The sequence below is a fragment of the Nicotiana tomentosiformis genome, unplaced genomic scaffold (assembly GCF_000390325.3).
Source record: "Nicotiana tomentosiformis unplaced genomic scaffold, ASM39032v3 Un00008, whole genome shotgun sequence".
Lineage (NCBI taxonomy): Eukaryota > Viridiplantae > Streptophyta > Magnoliopsida > Solanales > Solanaceae > Nicotiana > Nicotiana tomentosiformis.
Genome location: NW_027174567.1, coordinates 438,687 through 455,575, shown reverse-complemented (window position 1 = coordinate 455,575; position 16,889 = coordinate 438,687). Strand labels below are relative to the sequence as shown.

The window sequence follows — 16,889 nt, the reverse complement described above, 5'->3', positions numbered from 1 at the left end:
ATGTCATTAATTAAAAGTTCCAATATTATTTTGTAAGGTCGGTTAGTTTAGGAACAGCCTCAAGAAAAGATGGGAAAGATGCTCATTTGACTAAAAAGTTGACTCAACCCTTTGCTGTCCGGAGAAACTCCTTACTTTAATTGGCATATTTTTACGAAAAAGAGGATAAAAAAGAGAATGGTATTAATTTATAAAATCATAAAATAAATTCAAATGGGTTAAAGGTTGATTTGGCTTGGTTAAACAATTGAAAACTACTTATAATTTCTTAAGGGAAAAGGTCCAAACTTACATCTGAACTATGCAAAATTATTTAACTTTGCCCTCCATTAATAGTTGATATCAACTATTATAAAACTAGCATATATATATATATATATATATATACACCCTTATGGCCCACGTGGGAAAAATTTAACCCATCTCCCCTTTTTAGTAGGCTCCCCTCCCTCCCTCTTATAGACGACGACAACAACAAAAAAACCCACTAGAAAATTTCTTCCATGGTAGTAAAGAAATTTCATTCTTTTTATTTCTATTTTCTTATTCTCTTTGTATTTGATTCTAATCTAATTATTAACAGAGGACAAAGTTAAACCATTTCGGCAAAGGTAAATTTGGACCTTTTACCTTTCTTGAAAGAGAAAATTGCTTTATCCCATTTCTTGGATTCTCTTAAACACATCGCAAATGAAAGAAAGAAAAACAGAGAATTGGGGCGAGGAGCTGCTTTACAAACGAGAGTTTTACTCCTGGAGGGTCGAGACAATGATAAGACGAGTGCAAGGAGGAATTTTGTCGGAAGGGTTTACAAATTAGGATGCGAGTTGCGCCTGTCTTCCACTAAAAATGCCTTCAAATTGCCTTGGAAATTATTTGGCGTTCGCCGTTCCCAACTCAAATTCTCACCCTTTCCCTTGCCATTGCAATACCTATTTCTTCTATTCTAAATTTATTATACGCCCAGAGCAAGTCTGTCATCTCCACTGCCGCAAGTTGAGTTTTGCGCCAGCACTTGTACCGCTGGCAGCTGCTAGGTCTTCCTCTTCTAACGGTAACGGAACAGAAGACGGGGAAGAATGTGAAGGAGGAGGAGTCGCTGAAGCTAGGGAGGCAGTCAGCTATTATCTTGAAGAACTTGGCGTTTCTAAGGAGGAGTCCGTGGAAATAGCCCTCAACTCACCTAAGTACGTTAGCATGTTGGTAGATAGCGTGCGTGACCTTGATGAGTTTTCCTTATGGAATTCCTGGAGCACTGCTAACGTTGATGAAGAAAAACCATATTTTACACGCCCACTGTCATCTTTCAAGAGGAAGGTCTACATGATGGCAAAGCAAAAAGGTGATAAGGGCATGCTTCCCTTCTTGGAGAGCATTGGCCTCACTCTCTCTTCGGCGACCCACTTAGCTCGCTATCTTTCCTCTAATTCTCTACCTATCCTTATCAATAAGGTTAGTAATACAACTACTGTAGAGTGCATATATGTGGAATTATTGGTTTATTTCTATGATGGAGGTGCTTTGTTTTTCTTTCTTCATTTAAAAAAAAGAATTCAAAATCTTGGTTGACAGTTGCTTGGTGCGAATTTCCATTTTAGCTCACTTTATTTTGTTTTCCTTACTATCCTGCACTGCTCTTTCCTGTTTTTCTTTTGTTTAATCGGAATAGTACATGTAATATTAATTAGCAGAAGCCTTTTTAATAATGTCAAAAGTTGATATGCTATTCATCTTTCCTAGTGTTGTGTCATTCTATGACAATCTCTTGAGCTCAGTGGGAAAATCATGGATCATGGTCATCTCTGTACATTGACCATATCACAGGAGAATGAAAACTCTTGATTTTGTTTGGATAGATAAGAAAGTGATATACTCGATGGAATGCTTTCAAAAATTGCTAAGGCATGTAGTTATTGATGAAAATATTTAAATTGCCTTTATAAGTTCCATTCAAGCCATGGTTAAGTCAGTTAAAAAGGCTCGCGAGTGGGCATAAATTCGTCTCTTTCTTCAGATAAGACGTTTGGACCCTTTTTTAGTTCTTTCTTACCTGTCCTGATCCCTCTTCCGCTTGCTCACAGGTTAAGTATGTGAAGGAAATATTCTTCGCAAACAGTGATGATGGAGGACTTATTGCTAGAAATGCCCGGCAAATGATGCTGCACCTGTCCATCAGTATTGATGAGGATGTCCAGCAGACCTTGTCATTTTTTGAGAAGGTCAGTTGCCTCTTTGAATCAGGATGATTGATGAAGCTTATTTTACTGTGCCTGTCCTGACATTTGTGGTACTGATTTCTGTTCACTTTATTGAGCTGCACCTACCGTAAAGTTTGTGGCGCTAAAATCTATTACATCTATATCATCCCTCATATTCTCCCTTTTAATGACTATTTTTCCTAAATCGCAAAGTTTCTCATCTGCAGGTCCTTGAAGTTACTTATGGTCAACCACTACTTTATATAATCGTAGCCCCTTTATATGACTGCTTCTCTACAATTCACCAAGTTCCAACTAATCTTAACATATTACTCTAACATTTAATCATTCTCTCACTCTCCACCATAGTCATTTAAGTCAACTAAAACGAGTCAGAATAATACTTCCTGCTAGAAACTGCATAATGGTATTGTACTTGTTTTTTAGATTCAAGCAAGGCGCGGAGGTTTGCATTTGTTAGGTTCTCAAGATGCATCTTTCCGACATCTTATTGAATCATTTCCACGACTTCTATTGCTACCTAAGGAGAGTCATATGAAGCGTCTGATGGAATTTCTTGATGATATTGGAGTGGCGGAAGGATGTAAGAGACAAATTTTCCTTTTGTTTCCGCCTATTATTTTCTATGACATTGAAAAGGATGTTAGACCAAGATTGCAGGCAATCCTTAAGGTATCAGCTTATTCATTAATATTTGATCTTAATAGTTTTCCTTCTGTACATTGCTCCAACACGTGCAAGTTTGATGACTCAGTTATCACATAAATGTGATTGTAATATGTTCGATGGACTGCTCTTAATATTACTAGTATGACAGACAAAGGTCATTTAGATCTCTCTCTCTCTCTCTCTCTCTCGCTCTCTGTGGAAGTTCTGCACCGAAGCGTGTTGGTAAGGATGTACTTGTAGATGATTTTGAAAGAATATTATCAATTTGCCCAGTTATTTTGGGACAGTTTTCAGCCTGAACTGATATGGGCAAACATGAACATAACTCTGCTGAGGAGAACTGAATCATAGTCTTAGAGTTTAGTAGAAATGTTACTGTAGGACTGAAATAATTTGCATACTCTCTCTCTCTCTCTCTCTCTCTCTCTCTCTCTCTCTCCTTTTTTTGATAAGTAATTTACATACTTTCTAAGTCCATTTGTTTACATGTGAATAAGTTGGACAATCTAGGAGCATTCATTTCTAGGCTGGTGTGATTGTTGTCTATTCATTTCTAGGATGGTACGGAGGGCAAAGATTTTGGGCAGATGTTGCTGAAATATCCGTGGATTCTTTCAAAGAGCATTCTGCAAAACTACGAGGACATCCTGATTTTCTTTGATGATGAAAAGGTATTAATCCTGATTATACTATTTTGCACATGATGCCAAGTTTCTCATTTGAGCACTTAGTTTTTGCTATGAATTGTCTCTGGTTGATTCTAGTGGGTTTTATGTGTAAAGTCATTGCAATATTCTAGGAGTCCCTTGTATCTCTGCATTTAATTGCCTAGAGCTGTGGTCTCTAATTCAGTGGCGGATCATGGTACGAGCAGTGGGTTTGATAGAACCCACAATTTCCAGATCGGACCCTGTGTTTATAAGTGAAAGACCACTATATATAGACTGCATATCAGTTTTGCGACCCACATTTTCAGCCAAGTAGCAGGTTTGACCCTATTTTGGGCTGCTCCTGCTGCATCACTATATGCCAGTAAGTTAAAGCGTAATATAGTTGTCACTTTGCTATTTTTTGTTTTGGGCAGGTGCCAAAAACTAGTGTAGCTCAGGCAATCAAAAGCTGCCCGCTCCTTTTGGGATTGTCAGTTAACAATCTGAAATTGGTGGTGGAACAGTTCCGTAACTTTGGCATTAGAAACCAGAAGTTGGGTAAAGTGATTGCTACAAGTCCACAGCTACTACTGCAGAAGCCTCAGGAATTCCATCAGGTGAGAGTCAAGATGATGGTGTTTGCCTAACAAATTACTAATAGTACAAATGTATGCAAGATTGTGCTGATTGACATGGGAGCTTTAACATGATATTTTCGAATTATTTGGCGACGGTAGTTGTACAACCTCATCAGCATCTTCATTTTAGTAAATCTTCACAATACAAGATTTGTGAAGACTTCTTTTCCCTTTCAAAAATAATCTTCACAAATCTTGTATTGAATAATAGATGATTAAACAGTTTGGCCCACATAGCTTAGTTCAAGTGGTAAAGGTTGAGGGACCTCTGACTTAGGTCACAGGTTAGCCCTGCCCCATGCGAACTAAGCCTAGTATTTAAGTGGAGAAGGGTAGAGGGCCAGGTCCATTGTCCCCAAGTTTCGAAGGCTATGGTTGATCTTAAGGGTTGGCCCCAGACAGATTTCTCGGTGATCCAAAAAAAAAAAGATGATAGCACAATTATTTGGTTTTAAAAGCATCACATTCCTGATTGAAGCTCCATCATAAGTGATATTGATCTTGGAGTTGACTTCATATTTGTTAGGTTCTGCAGTAGTAGACTGTAAGTTAGTCTTTACTTTAAACATGTGGAGATGAGAAAGTTTTCCATATATGGAAAAAGGCCACATTAATTTGCTCCTTGTTGTTTCTCATCAATTTTTTTGGGCTCCTTTTTTGTTATTTCTGAAGTGAAAAGATATCCCTACTTATATAGATGATTAAAGGCTCTCTATACAGGGGAACTTTAGATTCTTGGGGTATTGCTTGTCTTTAAGGTATCCCACTTTATGTCAGCAAAATATATTTCTTTTGAAACAAAAGCAGCAGCAACAACAACAAACCAGTGTAATCCCACAAGTGGGGTCTGGGGAGGTTAGAGTGTACGCAGACCTTACCCCTACCTTGTGAGGGTAGAAAGACTGTTTCCGATAGACCCTCGGCTCAAGGAAAATGAGACAGAACTAATAGCAATAACAACAAGCTAATAGATAGTAACACGATCATAGACCAACCGAAGCGAAAGGAACAAGAGTAGGAATAAGAATGAGAAACCGAAATACCAGGTAATAAAAGAGAACGAAGCACAAGAAAATACAAGAGCAATATTAATACTACAGGTATGGGAAAGAAATAAGCTCCACTACCAACTATACTTCTACCTTAATCCTCGACCTCCACACCCTCCTATTAAAGGTTATGTCCTCGGTAAGCTGAAGCTGCGCCATATCCTGCCTAATCACCTCCGCCCAATACCTCTTCGGTCTACCTCTTCCTCGCCTCCTATCCTCCAGGGCTAACCTCTCACATCTTTTCACTAGGGCAGTTGTATCCTTGCGCTTCACATGCCCGAACCATCTTAACCTCACTTCCCGCATCTTATCCTCCACGAGGGGCACTCTCACTTGTCCCGAATAACTTAATTCCTGATCTTATCTCTTCTGGTATGCCTATACATCCATCTCAGCATTCTTATTTTTGCCACTTTCATTTTCTGGACATGGGATTTCTTGATTGCCCAACACTCTGCCCCATATAACATAGTCGGTCTAACCATCACTCTATAATACTTACCTTTAAGTCTTGGTTGTACATTTTTGTCGCACAAAACACCGGATGCGAGCCTCCATTTCATCCATCCTGCTACGATGTATGACATCATCATCAATTTCCCCATTATCTTGGATTACTGACCCAAGGTACTTGAAACTCGCTCTCGTCGAGATGACTTGTCAATCAAGCCTCACATCCACATCCGCTTCTTGAGACACGCCGTTGAACTTGCACTCCAAGTACTCCATTTTGGTTCTGCTTAACGTGAAACCTTTTGGCTCCAAGGTGTCTCCAAACCTCCAGTCTCGCATTAACATTACCTCGCGTCTCCTCAATCAGTACTATGTCATCAACAAATGACATGCACCACGACACCTTCCCCTTGAATGTGACGTGTCCAAACGTCCATCGCCAGGGCAGATAAAAAAGGGCTAAGCGCTGATCCTTGGTGTAACCCCATCACAACTGGGAAGCGTTCTGAGTCCTCGCTTACCGTCCTAACCCTGGTCTTAGCTCCATCATATATGTCTTTAATCACTCTAGTGTATGCTATCGAAACACCTTTAGCCTCCAAACACCTCCATAGGACCTCCCTCGGGACTCTATCATATGCTTTTTCTAGGTCAATGAACATCGTATGTAGGTCCCGCTTCATCTATCTCCTAATGAGGTGAATGGCTTCCGTAGTCGAACGCCCCGGCATAAATCGAAACTGGTTCTCGAAAATAGACACTCTTCCTCACCCTTGCTTCCACCATATTTCCCCAAACTTTCATGGTATGGCTTAACAGCTTAATACCCCTATAGTTGTTACAGTTTCGGATGTCACCCTTGTTCTTGTACAACGGAATCATCGTACTCCACCTACACTCCCCAGGCATCTTCTTTGTCCCAAAAATGACATTAAACAACCTAGTGAGCCACTCCAAGCCTTCCCTATCCGCGTATTTCCAAACTTCACGGGGATTTCGTCTGGCCCGGTCGCTCTATCCCTGCTCATATTGCGCATAGCCCCCTCAACCTCCTCAACCTTAATACGCCTACAATACCCAAAATCACGGCGACTCTCGGAGTGCTCCAACTCGCCTAGCACAATGTTCCTATCCCTCTTCGTTCAAGAGTTTATGAAATAAGTCTGCCATCTTCTTCTAATAAGTGCCTCTGCCACCAATACTTTGTCGTCCTCATCTTTGATGCACTTCACTTGGTCCAAGTCGCTGGTCTTCCTCTCTCACCTTGGCAAGCCTTTACAGCTTTCTATCCCTGCCTTTGATCCCCAGTTCTTCATACAAAAGTTCGAACGCTGCAGTCTTTGCCGCTATAACCGCTAACTTCGCCTCCTTCTTCGCCTTCTTATACCCCTCCCTATTAGTCCTCTTCTCCTCCTCGTCGTTGCTCTCCATCAGTTTCACGTACACTGCTTTCTTGACTTTCACCTTACCTTGGACCTCTCCATTTCACCACCAGTCCCCTTTATGACTTCCTAAGTAGCCCTTTGAGACCCCTGACACCTCTTTAGCATCTTCCCGAATGCAGCTCGCCGTCGTGGACCACATACCACTCGTATCCCCACTACTCATCCGGGCCCCCATTGCCAGCAACTTCTCCCCCAACTCCTGAGCTTTGACCTTAGTCAAGGTTGACCATACGCCGCGCTCTTCTTCCCTCTTGCTTTTGATCTCTAAGTCCATAACTAAGAGCCTATGTTATTCTCGCTCGGGATAACCTTGCAATCTGTGCATAAACCTTCACACTTCCTGAAGAGTAGGTAATTAATTTGGGTCTTGGCCACTGTACTCTGGACGGTGACCACTTCCTTCTTCTTCTGAAAACTCGAGTTTGCTATCCCCAAATCAAACGCTTTAGTGAAATCCAACATCGAAGTTCCTCCTTCGTTTTTATCCCCGAAATCGAAGTCGCCATGCACGTCGTCATATCCCTTAGCTGCCATCTCGATGTGGCAATTGAAATCTTCTCATATGAGCAGCTTCTCAGTGTGCGGGATGCCACACACAACCTCGTCAAGGTCCTCCCAAAAGTGACTCTTGGTCTCCTCGTCCAAGCCTGCTTGAGGTTCGTAGGCACTAACAACGTTAACAGTAAGCCCTCTAACAACAAGCTTAGTAGTCATCATCATGTCATTCACTCTCTTAACCTCTACCACTTGCTCTCTGAGATCTTTATCAACCAAAATACCTACCATGTACTTGCCCCTCACGCTTCTTGAATACCATAATATAAACCCATCAACATCTCGTGCCTTAGATCCCACCCACCTAGTCTCCCGAACACAAGCTACATTGATCTTCCTCTTCTGGCGAATCTTCACTAACTCTATAGATTTCCCCGTTAATGTCCCTATGTTCCAGAACCCTACCCTCAGCCTAGAGGCTCCCTTACCACCCTTGCCCCCCGGCCTGCCCAAGGACAAGACCTTACTCTACCATTACTTCCCACAACCACTATAATCCAAGAACTGCTAAGCTAGCACTACCACAATACAAGCAGATGGTGGAAATAATCTAAAATAGACTAAAACACAAGGATATCTAAAACTCAAAGGCACTACTACAAGTACAAGTAAGAAAGTGTTTCGCTATAACTTGAGGTCAAGCAAGTAAATCGGTCCGACAAAGCAAAGGCAAGGCAAAGAGTAGACAACAACAACCCTAATGAAATCCCACAAGTAGGGTCTGAGATGGGTAGTGTGTGCGCAGACCTTACCCTACCTTATGTAGGTAGAGAGGCTGTTTCCGGTAGACCCTCAGCTTAAGAATAGAAAAGGGAGCAATAAACAAACAATAACATCAACAAAGTAATAGGACAACAGAAGCAAATGACACAATATGTAATAACAAAGATCTAGGAATACGAAAATACAAGAATAGTGCCAATACTACCGGTAAGAATGACACACCGTGTAATAACAAGGAACTAGGAATAGGAAAATATAAGACTAGTACTAATACTGCTGGTGACACTAGGAGAAACTTTCGACTACATGTCAACCCGCAACCCTAATTCTCGACCTTCACACCTTCCTGTCGAGGGTCATATCCTCGGTAAGCTAAAGTAGTGTCATGTCCTGCCTAATCACCTTTCCCCAATACTTCTTTGACCTCCCTCTACCCTTCTTAACCTCTCATACCTCCTAGCCGGGGCATACGTGTCTTTCCTCTTCACATGCTCGAACTATCTTAGCCACGATTGCCGTAACTTGTCTTCCACAGGAGCCACCCCCACCTTGTCCCTAATAACTTCATTCCTAATCTTATCTTTCCTAGTATACCCACACATCCATCTCAACATCCTCATTTCTGCTACTTTCATCTTCTGAACATGAGACTTTTTGACTGACCAACACTCGGCTCCATACAACATAGTCGGTCTAACTATCACCCAGTAGAACTTGCCCTTGAGTCTTGGTGGTGTATTCCTATCACACAAAACTCCAGATGCGAGCCTCCATTTCGTCCATCCCGCTCCGCTACGATGAGTAACGTCCTCGTCAATCTCCCTGTTACCTTGTATTACAGACCCAAGATATTAAATATCTCTCCTGGGAATGACTTGTGTATCAAGCTTCACGTCCACTAATGTTTCTTGCATCGCAACACTGATCTTGCACTCCAAGTATTCAGTTTTCATCTTACTCAACTTGAAACCTTTAGACTCCAGGGTCCGTCTCCACACCTCCCACCTAGCGTTAACCCCGCAACACGTCTCGTCAATCAGCACTAGTACTATGTCATCTGCAAATAACATACACCATGGCACCTCCCCTTGGATGTGTCGCGTCATCACATCCATCGCAAGAACAAATAAAAATGAGCTAAGAGCTGATCCCTGATGCAACCCCATCATCACCGAGAAATAATCCGAGTCTCCTCCTACAGTCCTCACCCTAGTCTTAGCTTCGTCGTACATATCACTCTAACGTATGCTGCGTGAACTCTGCTAACCTCCAAACATCTCCATAGAACCTCCCGTGGGACTTTGTCGTAGGTTTTTTCTAGGTCAATGAACACCATATGCAAGTAGAAATAAACTAAAATAGGCAGAGAGTAGAAATAAAGTAAATAGACCAAAACACAAGGATAGTCTAATACTCAAAGGCACTAATACAAGTACACGTAAGAAAGTCTTGCGCTATAACTAGAGGTCAAACAGGTAAATCAGCCAGACAAAAGCAAAGGCAAGGTACAGATAAGGGATTGCCTATGCTATAACTACAACTAATATAAAGGTGACAGCAGAGGTAGGCAAATCGGGTAGACTACAAGAATCGATAATAACGATCAGGCAAGCAAGTATGCACAAACAAAACAGCAAATACTAAAGCCGGAAGGATAAAACCTGGATTGAAGACGGGGGTGCCAAGACGCTGCAGCCACACCTAGAGGAGGAAGTGAAAAACGACCCAACTGGACGGTAAACGAACCCGATTGGCCGGAGGGACTGTTCCGCTTCGAAACTGACTGAAAGAGAGGCTGTTCAGGTCGCTCTGAAGCTGCAACCACCGGAGGGAAACCCACACGCTGGAAAACTGTCCGAACAGCACACGCGCCGGCGCGTGGCTGGATCTCCGCCGGAAAATTGTCAAAGTTCGCCGAGACTCCGCCGCTGTTAACTCTCACACACACATGCAGAGAGCGAGGGAGAGAGAGAGAAATAGAGAAGAGAGGGGAGCAGAGGAACCGGCGGCCAGCAAGGGGGGAAGAACAGAACGGGAAAGAGAGAAAGGGAGGAGAGAGAGAAAGAAAAGAAAGAGAAAGGTAGAAAGAAGGGGAAAGAAAGAGAAGGAGGGGATCTTACCTGTGCTCGCCGGTGCCGACGGTGAGGTGCAGCGGTGAAGAAGAGTTGAAGAGTCGAAGGAGGAGCGACCGTTAGCGGTAGAGAGAGAGAGAGAGAGAGAGAGAGAGAGAGAGAGAGAGAGAGAGAGTCAACTAATTACACGAGACGAATCCCACTTTTGAAACAAAAGCATTTTAATAAAATATGTTTACCTATTTCATTGATGATTGACGGGTCTTTATACAGGGGATCTTTAGATTATAGGGGTATTTGTCTTTGTGGTATCCCCACTTTATGTCACTAAAATATTTCTTTTGAAACAAAAGCGTTTCCGTAAAATATGTTTATTTCTAAGAAGAAGAAAAGGATATAGTAATCTTTCCATGCCTATAGAATACCCTGAAATTGTAAAAGATTACTACCCAAGGACCATTGCAGCTTCATTACAACAGCACCATCACTGTGGAAGCTGAACTTAGGTAACCTTCTAGTAGTAACTGATTAGTCGAGCTCACACCTTAATTGGAGGCAACTTGAGAATATGACTACCCAACCTTTATCAGATTTTTTGATAAAATAACTAATTCTACTAATGAGGAAAGTTCTCGCATACAAGATGGGATACAAAAGGTAGAGATGAAATCATGACTCTTTATGAAGACCACCCAATTCTTCTCTACTAATCTCATACAAAAGCTAATTTCCACATACAAGATTTGGGATAAAACTAATATCTCTTGAAGGTTAAGCATTTACTGATATCCAGGTAAACCAGGTGTTGCATGTTTTAATCTTGATATGTGGTGATTCTTTGCTTGGGTTTTTACCAATTGGTTGAAAGTTTATCTATATGACATGGCTGTAAATGAATCTTTACTGAATCCTTTGTCCTGGCTATACGCATTGCTTGTTCTAGTTTGATATTTCAAATAAGTGAGTATTTCAGATATATGCATTCTCTTCCTCTACATCTTGATTTTGGCATGCTTTCAGCTTCATGGAGAAAGTGAGTGAAATCGCTTGTTAATAGTTTGATAAAACTATCAAAGTAAAAGTTTATTATGGTGCTTGAGCATCTTCTTTTGCTGATTACCGAAGAATTTACTTTGTTTTGAGTGAATGCAAGTAGTATAATTATCTCAGCACCTGTTATATAATTTTCTGTTTATCGTGGGAATAATAATTCTTTATCTCCAGGTAGTGTGCTTCTTAAGGGATCTAGGTCTGGATGATGATGTTATTGGTAGGATACTTGGTCGCTGTCCTGAAATTTTTGCATCGAGCATAGGGAAAACTCTTAAGAGAAAACTCAACTTCCTAATGGGTATTGGAGTTTCCAGACATCATCTTCCCAGGATTATCAGGAAATATCCTGAGCTTTTTGTATGTGACGTCCACAGAGCTTTACTTCCAAGGTAAAAGATCATATTCTCTGGTATATAATTAGGTTGTTCAAGATGCAGGTATATGTGAAAACATAAGTAACAACTTGACTGTCTGAAAATAGCTGATTTATGTCATTTTCCAAGAGTTAAAATATAATCTTAGAGAACTATTTCGTCCTCCATATGAATACTTACATGCGTTTCAAAAGGCAATTTTTTTTTTTTTTGGTTGATAATGGAAGGTTTTATTAAACAGAAAACAGTATCAAGCTGATACTGTGAAATTACATAGAGAAAGCTAGCTGAAGAATATTAAAACCCTAAGCAATCAAGCATCTCCAGCATGTTATGTAAATTCAGTACAACATTTCCATCTCTCCAGTAGTACACATAGTGGAAGCAATTGTATTTAACAGATTGCAGCTGCTCCTTTTTGCCATCAAAACATCTTCTATTTCTTTCATTCCATATAGTCCAAGCAATGCTAAGAGGAATAACTCTCCAGGTCTTCTTTAGGGATGGTTCTGGACATGCATATTCCCAGCACTCCAACACACTCCTGAACTTCATAGGGATTGACCAATGGATGCCGAAATTTGCCATGAACATGGTCCATACCTGCCAAGTAAAATCACACTGCACAAAAATATGATCCACGGTTTCACAAGCCTTTTCACACAAGTAGCATCTACTGCACATAATCCAACCCCTTCTCGTCAGATTTTCACGAGTCGGACATGTTTCATGAGACACTAACCAGCCAAGACATGCCACTTTCGTTGGGACTATAGTCTTCCAGATTATTTTCCAAGGCCACTTTTGTGCTTGCATTGACTGACCAGCATTGAGGATTTTATAAAATGAACTGACAGTAAAAATTCCTTTTTTACTAGCTCTCCAGTTAAACCATCCTCTTTATCTGGCAGTAATTCTACTAATTGCATCTTCTGTATAAATGTATCAGCTTCTTGCATTTCTCTATCAAAGAGATTCCTTCTAAACTGGTAGTTCCATCCTGTATCGGTAAATATATCAGCCAAGACTACATCCGGATTGTAAGCCAATCTGTACAAGTTGGGAAATTGGTCTTTCAACAAACCAGAGTCATCCCAATTATCTTTCCAAAATCTGATCTTTTTCCTGTTTCCCACCGTCAAGCCAATATACTTATAGAATTCCTCCCAGAGATTACTAATTTGTCTCCAAATAGCTACTCCATAAGGAGTCTTTACTTCCTTAGGTGCCCAAAAACCTTCTTTCCCATATCTCACCTCTATCAATTCTTTCCAGGGAGCATCTTTCCCGTCATTTAACCTCCATAGCCATTTACAAACCTAACTCTGATTATGGGCTCTTAAATTTCTAACTCCCAGCCCCCCTTCCTTCTTATGTTTTGTTACTACGCTCCACCTTACTAAATGATATTTTCTCCTTTCTTCATTACCTTCCCATAAGAATTGCCTTCTGATTTTATCAATTTTCTTCTCCACGCTAACTGGCATAGGAATCAGAGACATTAGATAGGTTGGTATGCCATCAAGGACAGTATTTACTACGCTCCACCTTACTAAATGATTTTTTCTCCTTTCTTCATTACCTTCCCATAAGAATTGCCTTCTGATTTTATCAATTTTCTTCTCCACACTAACTGGCATAGGAATCAGGGACATTAGATAGGTTGGTATGCCATCAAGGACAGTATTTACTAACGTCAATCTGCCCCCAAATGATAAGTACTGCTGCTTCCAAGGAGCCAACTTCTTTAAACACTTCTCGGCGACTCCATTCCATACAGATTTGTTTTTGAATTTATGCACCTAACGGCAGTCCCAGATAGGTGGTAGGAAATTTTTCAACTTTGCAGCCCATAATATCACTATATCAGCCAGCATATTTACATTACTGTCGGCATTCAAAGAAAACATTGAACTCTTGGCTAGGTTGATTTTCAGTCCCGTTACTGCTTCAAAAGCCAGCAAAACCACTCTCAAATGCAGCACTTGTTCTCTTTCCGCCCCACACATTAGCAATGTATCATCAGCATAAAGGCTATGAGAGACTTCTATACATTTTCCTGACTGACCCTCCATTTTAAAGCCTTTTATCCAGCCGCTTCTCACGGCAGTTTTGATCATCTGACTCAATACCTCCATTACTAAAAGGAACAAATATGGAGACATCGGGTCCCCTTGTCTCAAACCTCTTTGGGAATTAAAATACCCTATTGGACTGCCATTGATAAGAATAGAGAACTTAGCAGTGGAAACACAATTTTATCCATTGAATCCATCTCCGTCCAAAATTCATCTTCTCCAGAATCTTCAATATACAAGTCCAACTGACATGATCATAAGCCTTTTCCAAATCTAGTTTAAACACCACTCCAGACAATTTCCTTTTCCAATAGTAATCAATGCATTCATTTGCCAAAAGTGATGCATCTGCTATTTGCCTACCCTTCAAAAAAGCATTCTGATTTACAGATACCAGTTTATTTATTACAAGCTTCATTCTCTCAGTGAGAACTTTAGCTATCAACTTGTATATGCTCCCAATCAGACTAATAGGTCTGAATTCCTTAATGTTGGCAGCTTCTTTCTTCTTTGGAATTAAAGCAATAAAGGTTGAATTCAAGCTTTTTACAAATTCTCCTTCCTTGTAAAACACTTCAAATGTCTTCAGAACATCTTGTTTCACAATATACTAACATTTCTTGAAGAAACACATATTAAAACCATCCGGACCAGGTGCCTTATCCCTTTCCACCATATTAATAACTCTTGTTACTTCAGCTTCATCAAAAGGTCTCTCCAACCATTCTTTCTCCTGGTCACTGATTGTAGCAAGCTCAGGGCATGTCCATGAGGGTCTCCAGCTCTCCTTCTCTGAAAAAAGATATTTGTAGAATTCAAGGATGTGATTTTTAATCATATTCTTATCTTCGGTGAACTCCCCATCAATTTGTACCTTGTCTATCCAATTATGTCTCCTGTTTGAATTTGCTATTTTGTGAAAAAATCTAGTGTTTTTATCCCCCTGCTTGATCCATAGAAATCTGGAATTTTGTTTCCAATGTATCTCTTCTGCTTTGGCTATATCATGCAATTCCTTAGTTAATGCTATTCTATCAGAAACTTCTTCCTCTAAGTTACTATTCTGATTATCACTTTGCCCCCTCCTGTCCAATTGTTGCAAAATCTGTTCTTTTCTTCTCCCCAGGTGACCAAAAATTTCTTTGTTCCACTTCTTTAAATCATCTTTTAACTTTCTGAGTTTTTTTGCTAGAACCACATTTGGTCTACCTTGGAACTCATAAGAATTCCACCAACTCTCCACCGTGGACAGGAAATTAGCATGTTCAAACCACATGTTTTCAAACTTAAAGTACCCCTTTTTTCTTTCTCATTCTCCAATATTGGACAATGATCCGACTCTACCCTAGGTAGCACCCATTGTTTGATGGCTTTGAAGGAATCATCCCACTGTCTTGATACCAAAAATCTGTCTATTCTCGATGCTGATTCGTCATTATTCCCTCTGAACCATGTGAACTGTCCGCCATGTAAAGGAAGATCAATAAGTTCCATATCATCAATGAACCTTGCGTTTCAAAAGGCAAGTTAAAGTAACTTTTGTAGTTTATGAATAATTAAATTCTTTTATAGTTCATATTGCTGATCCCGACTTGTTTGGGAATTTGATGTAGTTGATTGATTGATCCATATGAATTTTTAAATTCATTTTAGAAAGAGAACTTATTCCAAGTTCAAATTAAATTTGCACTGGGTCAAGTTTACCCTCAACGAGCAGAATAGTACTATCAATTTGGAACAAATGAAGTAGATAACAGCATCTTGCGATGCTGCAATTTCAATCTAGTTTTACATTTTGCAGTCCGTATAAAAGACAAACAGTTATTGGATAACATACAGAATATAGGCTTTTACAGATTTGCCTGGTTTGCTAAGCACACAAACAAAATTCCTAGTGCAAGAATAGTACCTTGTGTTGTGACGATGCTTTTCTGATTTTCATTTTGAGCAGAATGACGTACTTGATGCATGTTGGGCTTTCGAAGAGGGAAGTAGCACTAATGGTCTGCAGGTTTTCACCATTGCTCGGCTACAGCATAGACAAAGTTCTCAAGCCTAAGCTAGAATTTCTGATGAACTCAATGGAAAAACCATTAAGTGATGTAGTTGAATACCCGAGATATTTCAGCTACTCGTTAGAGAAGAAGATAAAACCTAGATTTTGGGTGCTCAGGGGCAGAAACATGGAATGCAGCTTGAAAAGTATGTTGGGCAAAAATGATGAAGAATTTGCTGCAGAGTTTGGAGAGAGGAATATGCTTGTTCCCCCTGTTTAGCTCTGATTGGTACTTTTCTAGTGTTGTTTTAATATTTAAGTACATGCACGAATGTGTAGATAGCTGGTGGTGCATGTGCACAGGTTACTCGGTTGATTTTTCTTGTGAATAATATCAGATCACATCACTTGTGGAGTTCAATCTCACTAGGCCTGCAGCTGTTGTTTGGGGTTCGTGTTGTATAAGAAATCCTTTTTTTTTGTTTTGTTTTGGGAATGTTGTCCCCTATGGTTTTTACAAAACAATTTTTACAAACGGGTTCATGATAGTGAGTTTTCCTACTTCTAATAAGAGGGAATAGCAGGCACCGTCAACATGCCTGTCAGCCTGTTTACATTAAGGGTTTTTTGTGACATTTACAAGGGTTAGCTTGCTTAAGAGAATTGTACTCAATGCTTATTATTTGGACGTTATCAACAACTACACAAAGATGCCCGCCTTTCTGTGCACGTTGAAACATCCAGGCACAACTGTACTTTGAGGGCCCATGATCATAGTTTTTTAATGGCGGGACAACAATATTTTTTCATTGACACGTTAGCACCTTTCTTGCTCTTATACTTTGTACAACATGATTTCTTTCATTTTTGAATGGCGAAATACATAAAGAACCTGTTTAAGTTGTCGCACCA

General features: G+C 40.3%; 1 protein-coding gene across 2 annotated transcripts; it reads left to right on the top strand.

Moving 5' to 3' along the window:
• The first annotated feature begins 492 nt into the window (after nucleotides 1-492).
• LOC104106413 (transcription termination factor MTERF2, chloroplastic) lies at nucleotides 493-16,597 on the top strand. Of its 2 annotated transcripts, XM_009614954.4 has the most exons (7): nucleotides 496-1,452; nucleotides 2,082-2,219; nucleotides 2,646-2,891; nucleotides 3,446-3,559; nucleotides 3,973-4,155; nucleotides 11,701-11,918; nucleotides 15,933-16,597. In XM_009614954.4, the coding sequence occupies exons 1-7, from the start codon at nucleotides 850-852 to the stop codon at nucleotides 16,255-16,257; spliced, it is 1,827 nt and encodes a 608-aa protein (XP_009613249.1). In that variant the 5' UTR covers nucleotides 496-849; the 3' UTR covers nucleotides 16,258-16,597. The 2 variants fall into 2 exon arrangements, with proteins under 2 accessions (XP_070048508.1, XP_009613249.1); XM_070192407.1 differs by lacking the exon at nucleotides 3,973-4,155 and having other exon boundaries at nucleotides 493-1,452.
• Nucleotides 16,598-16,889: the final 292 nt, after the last annotated feature.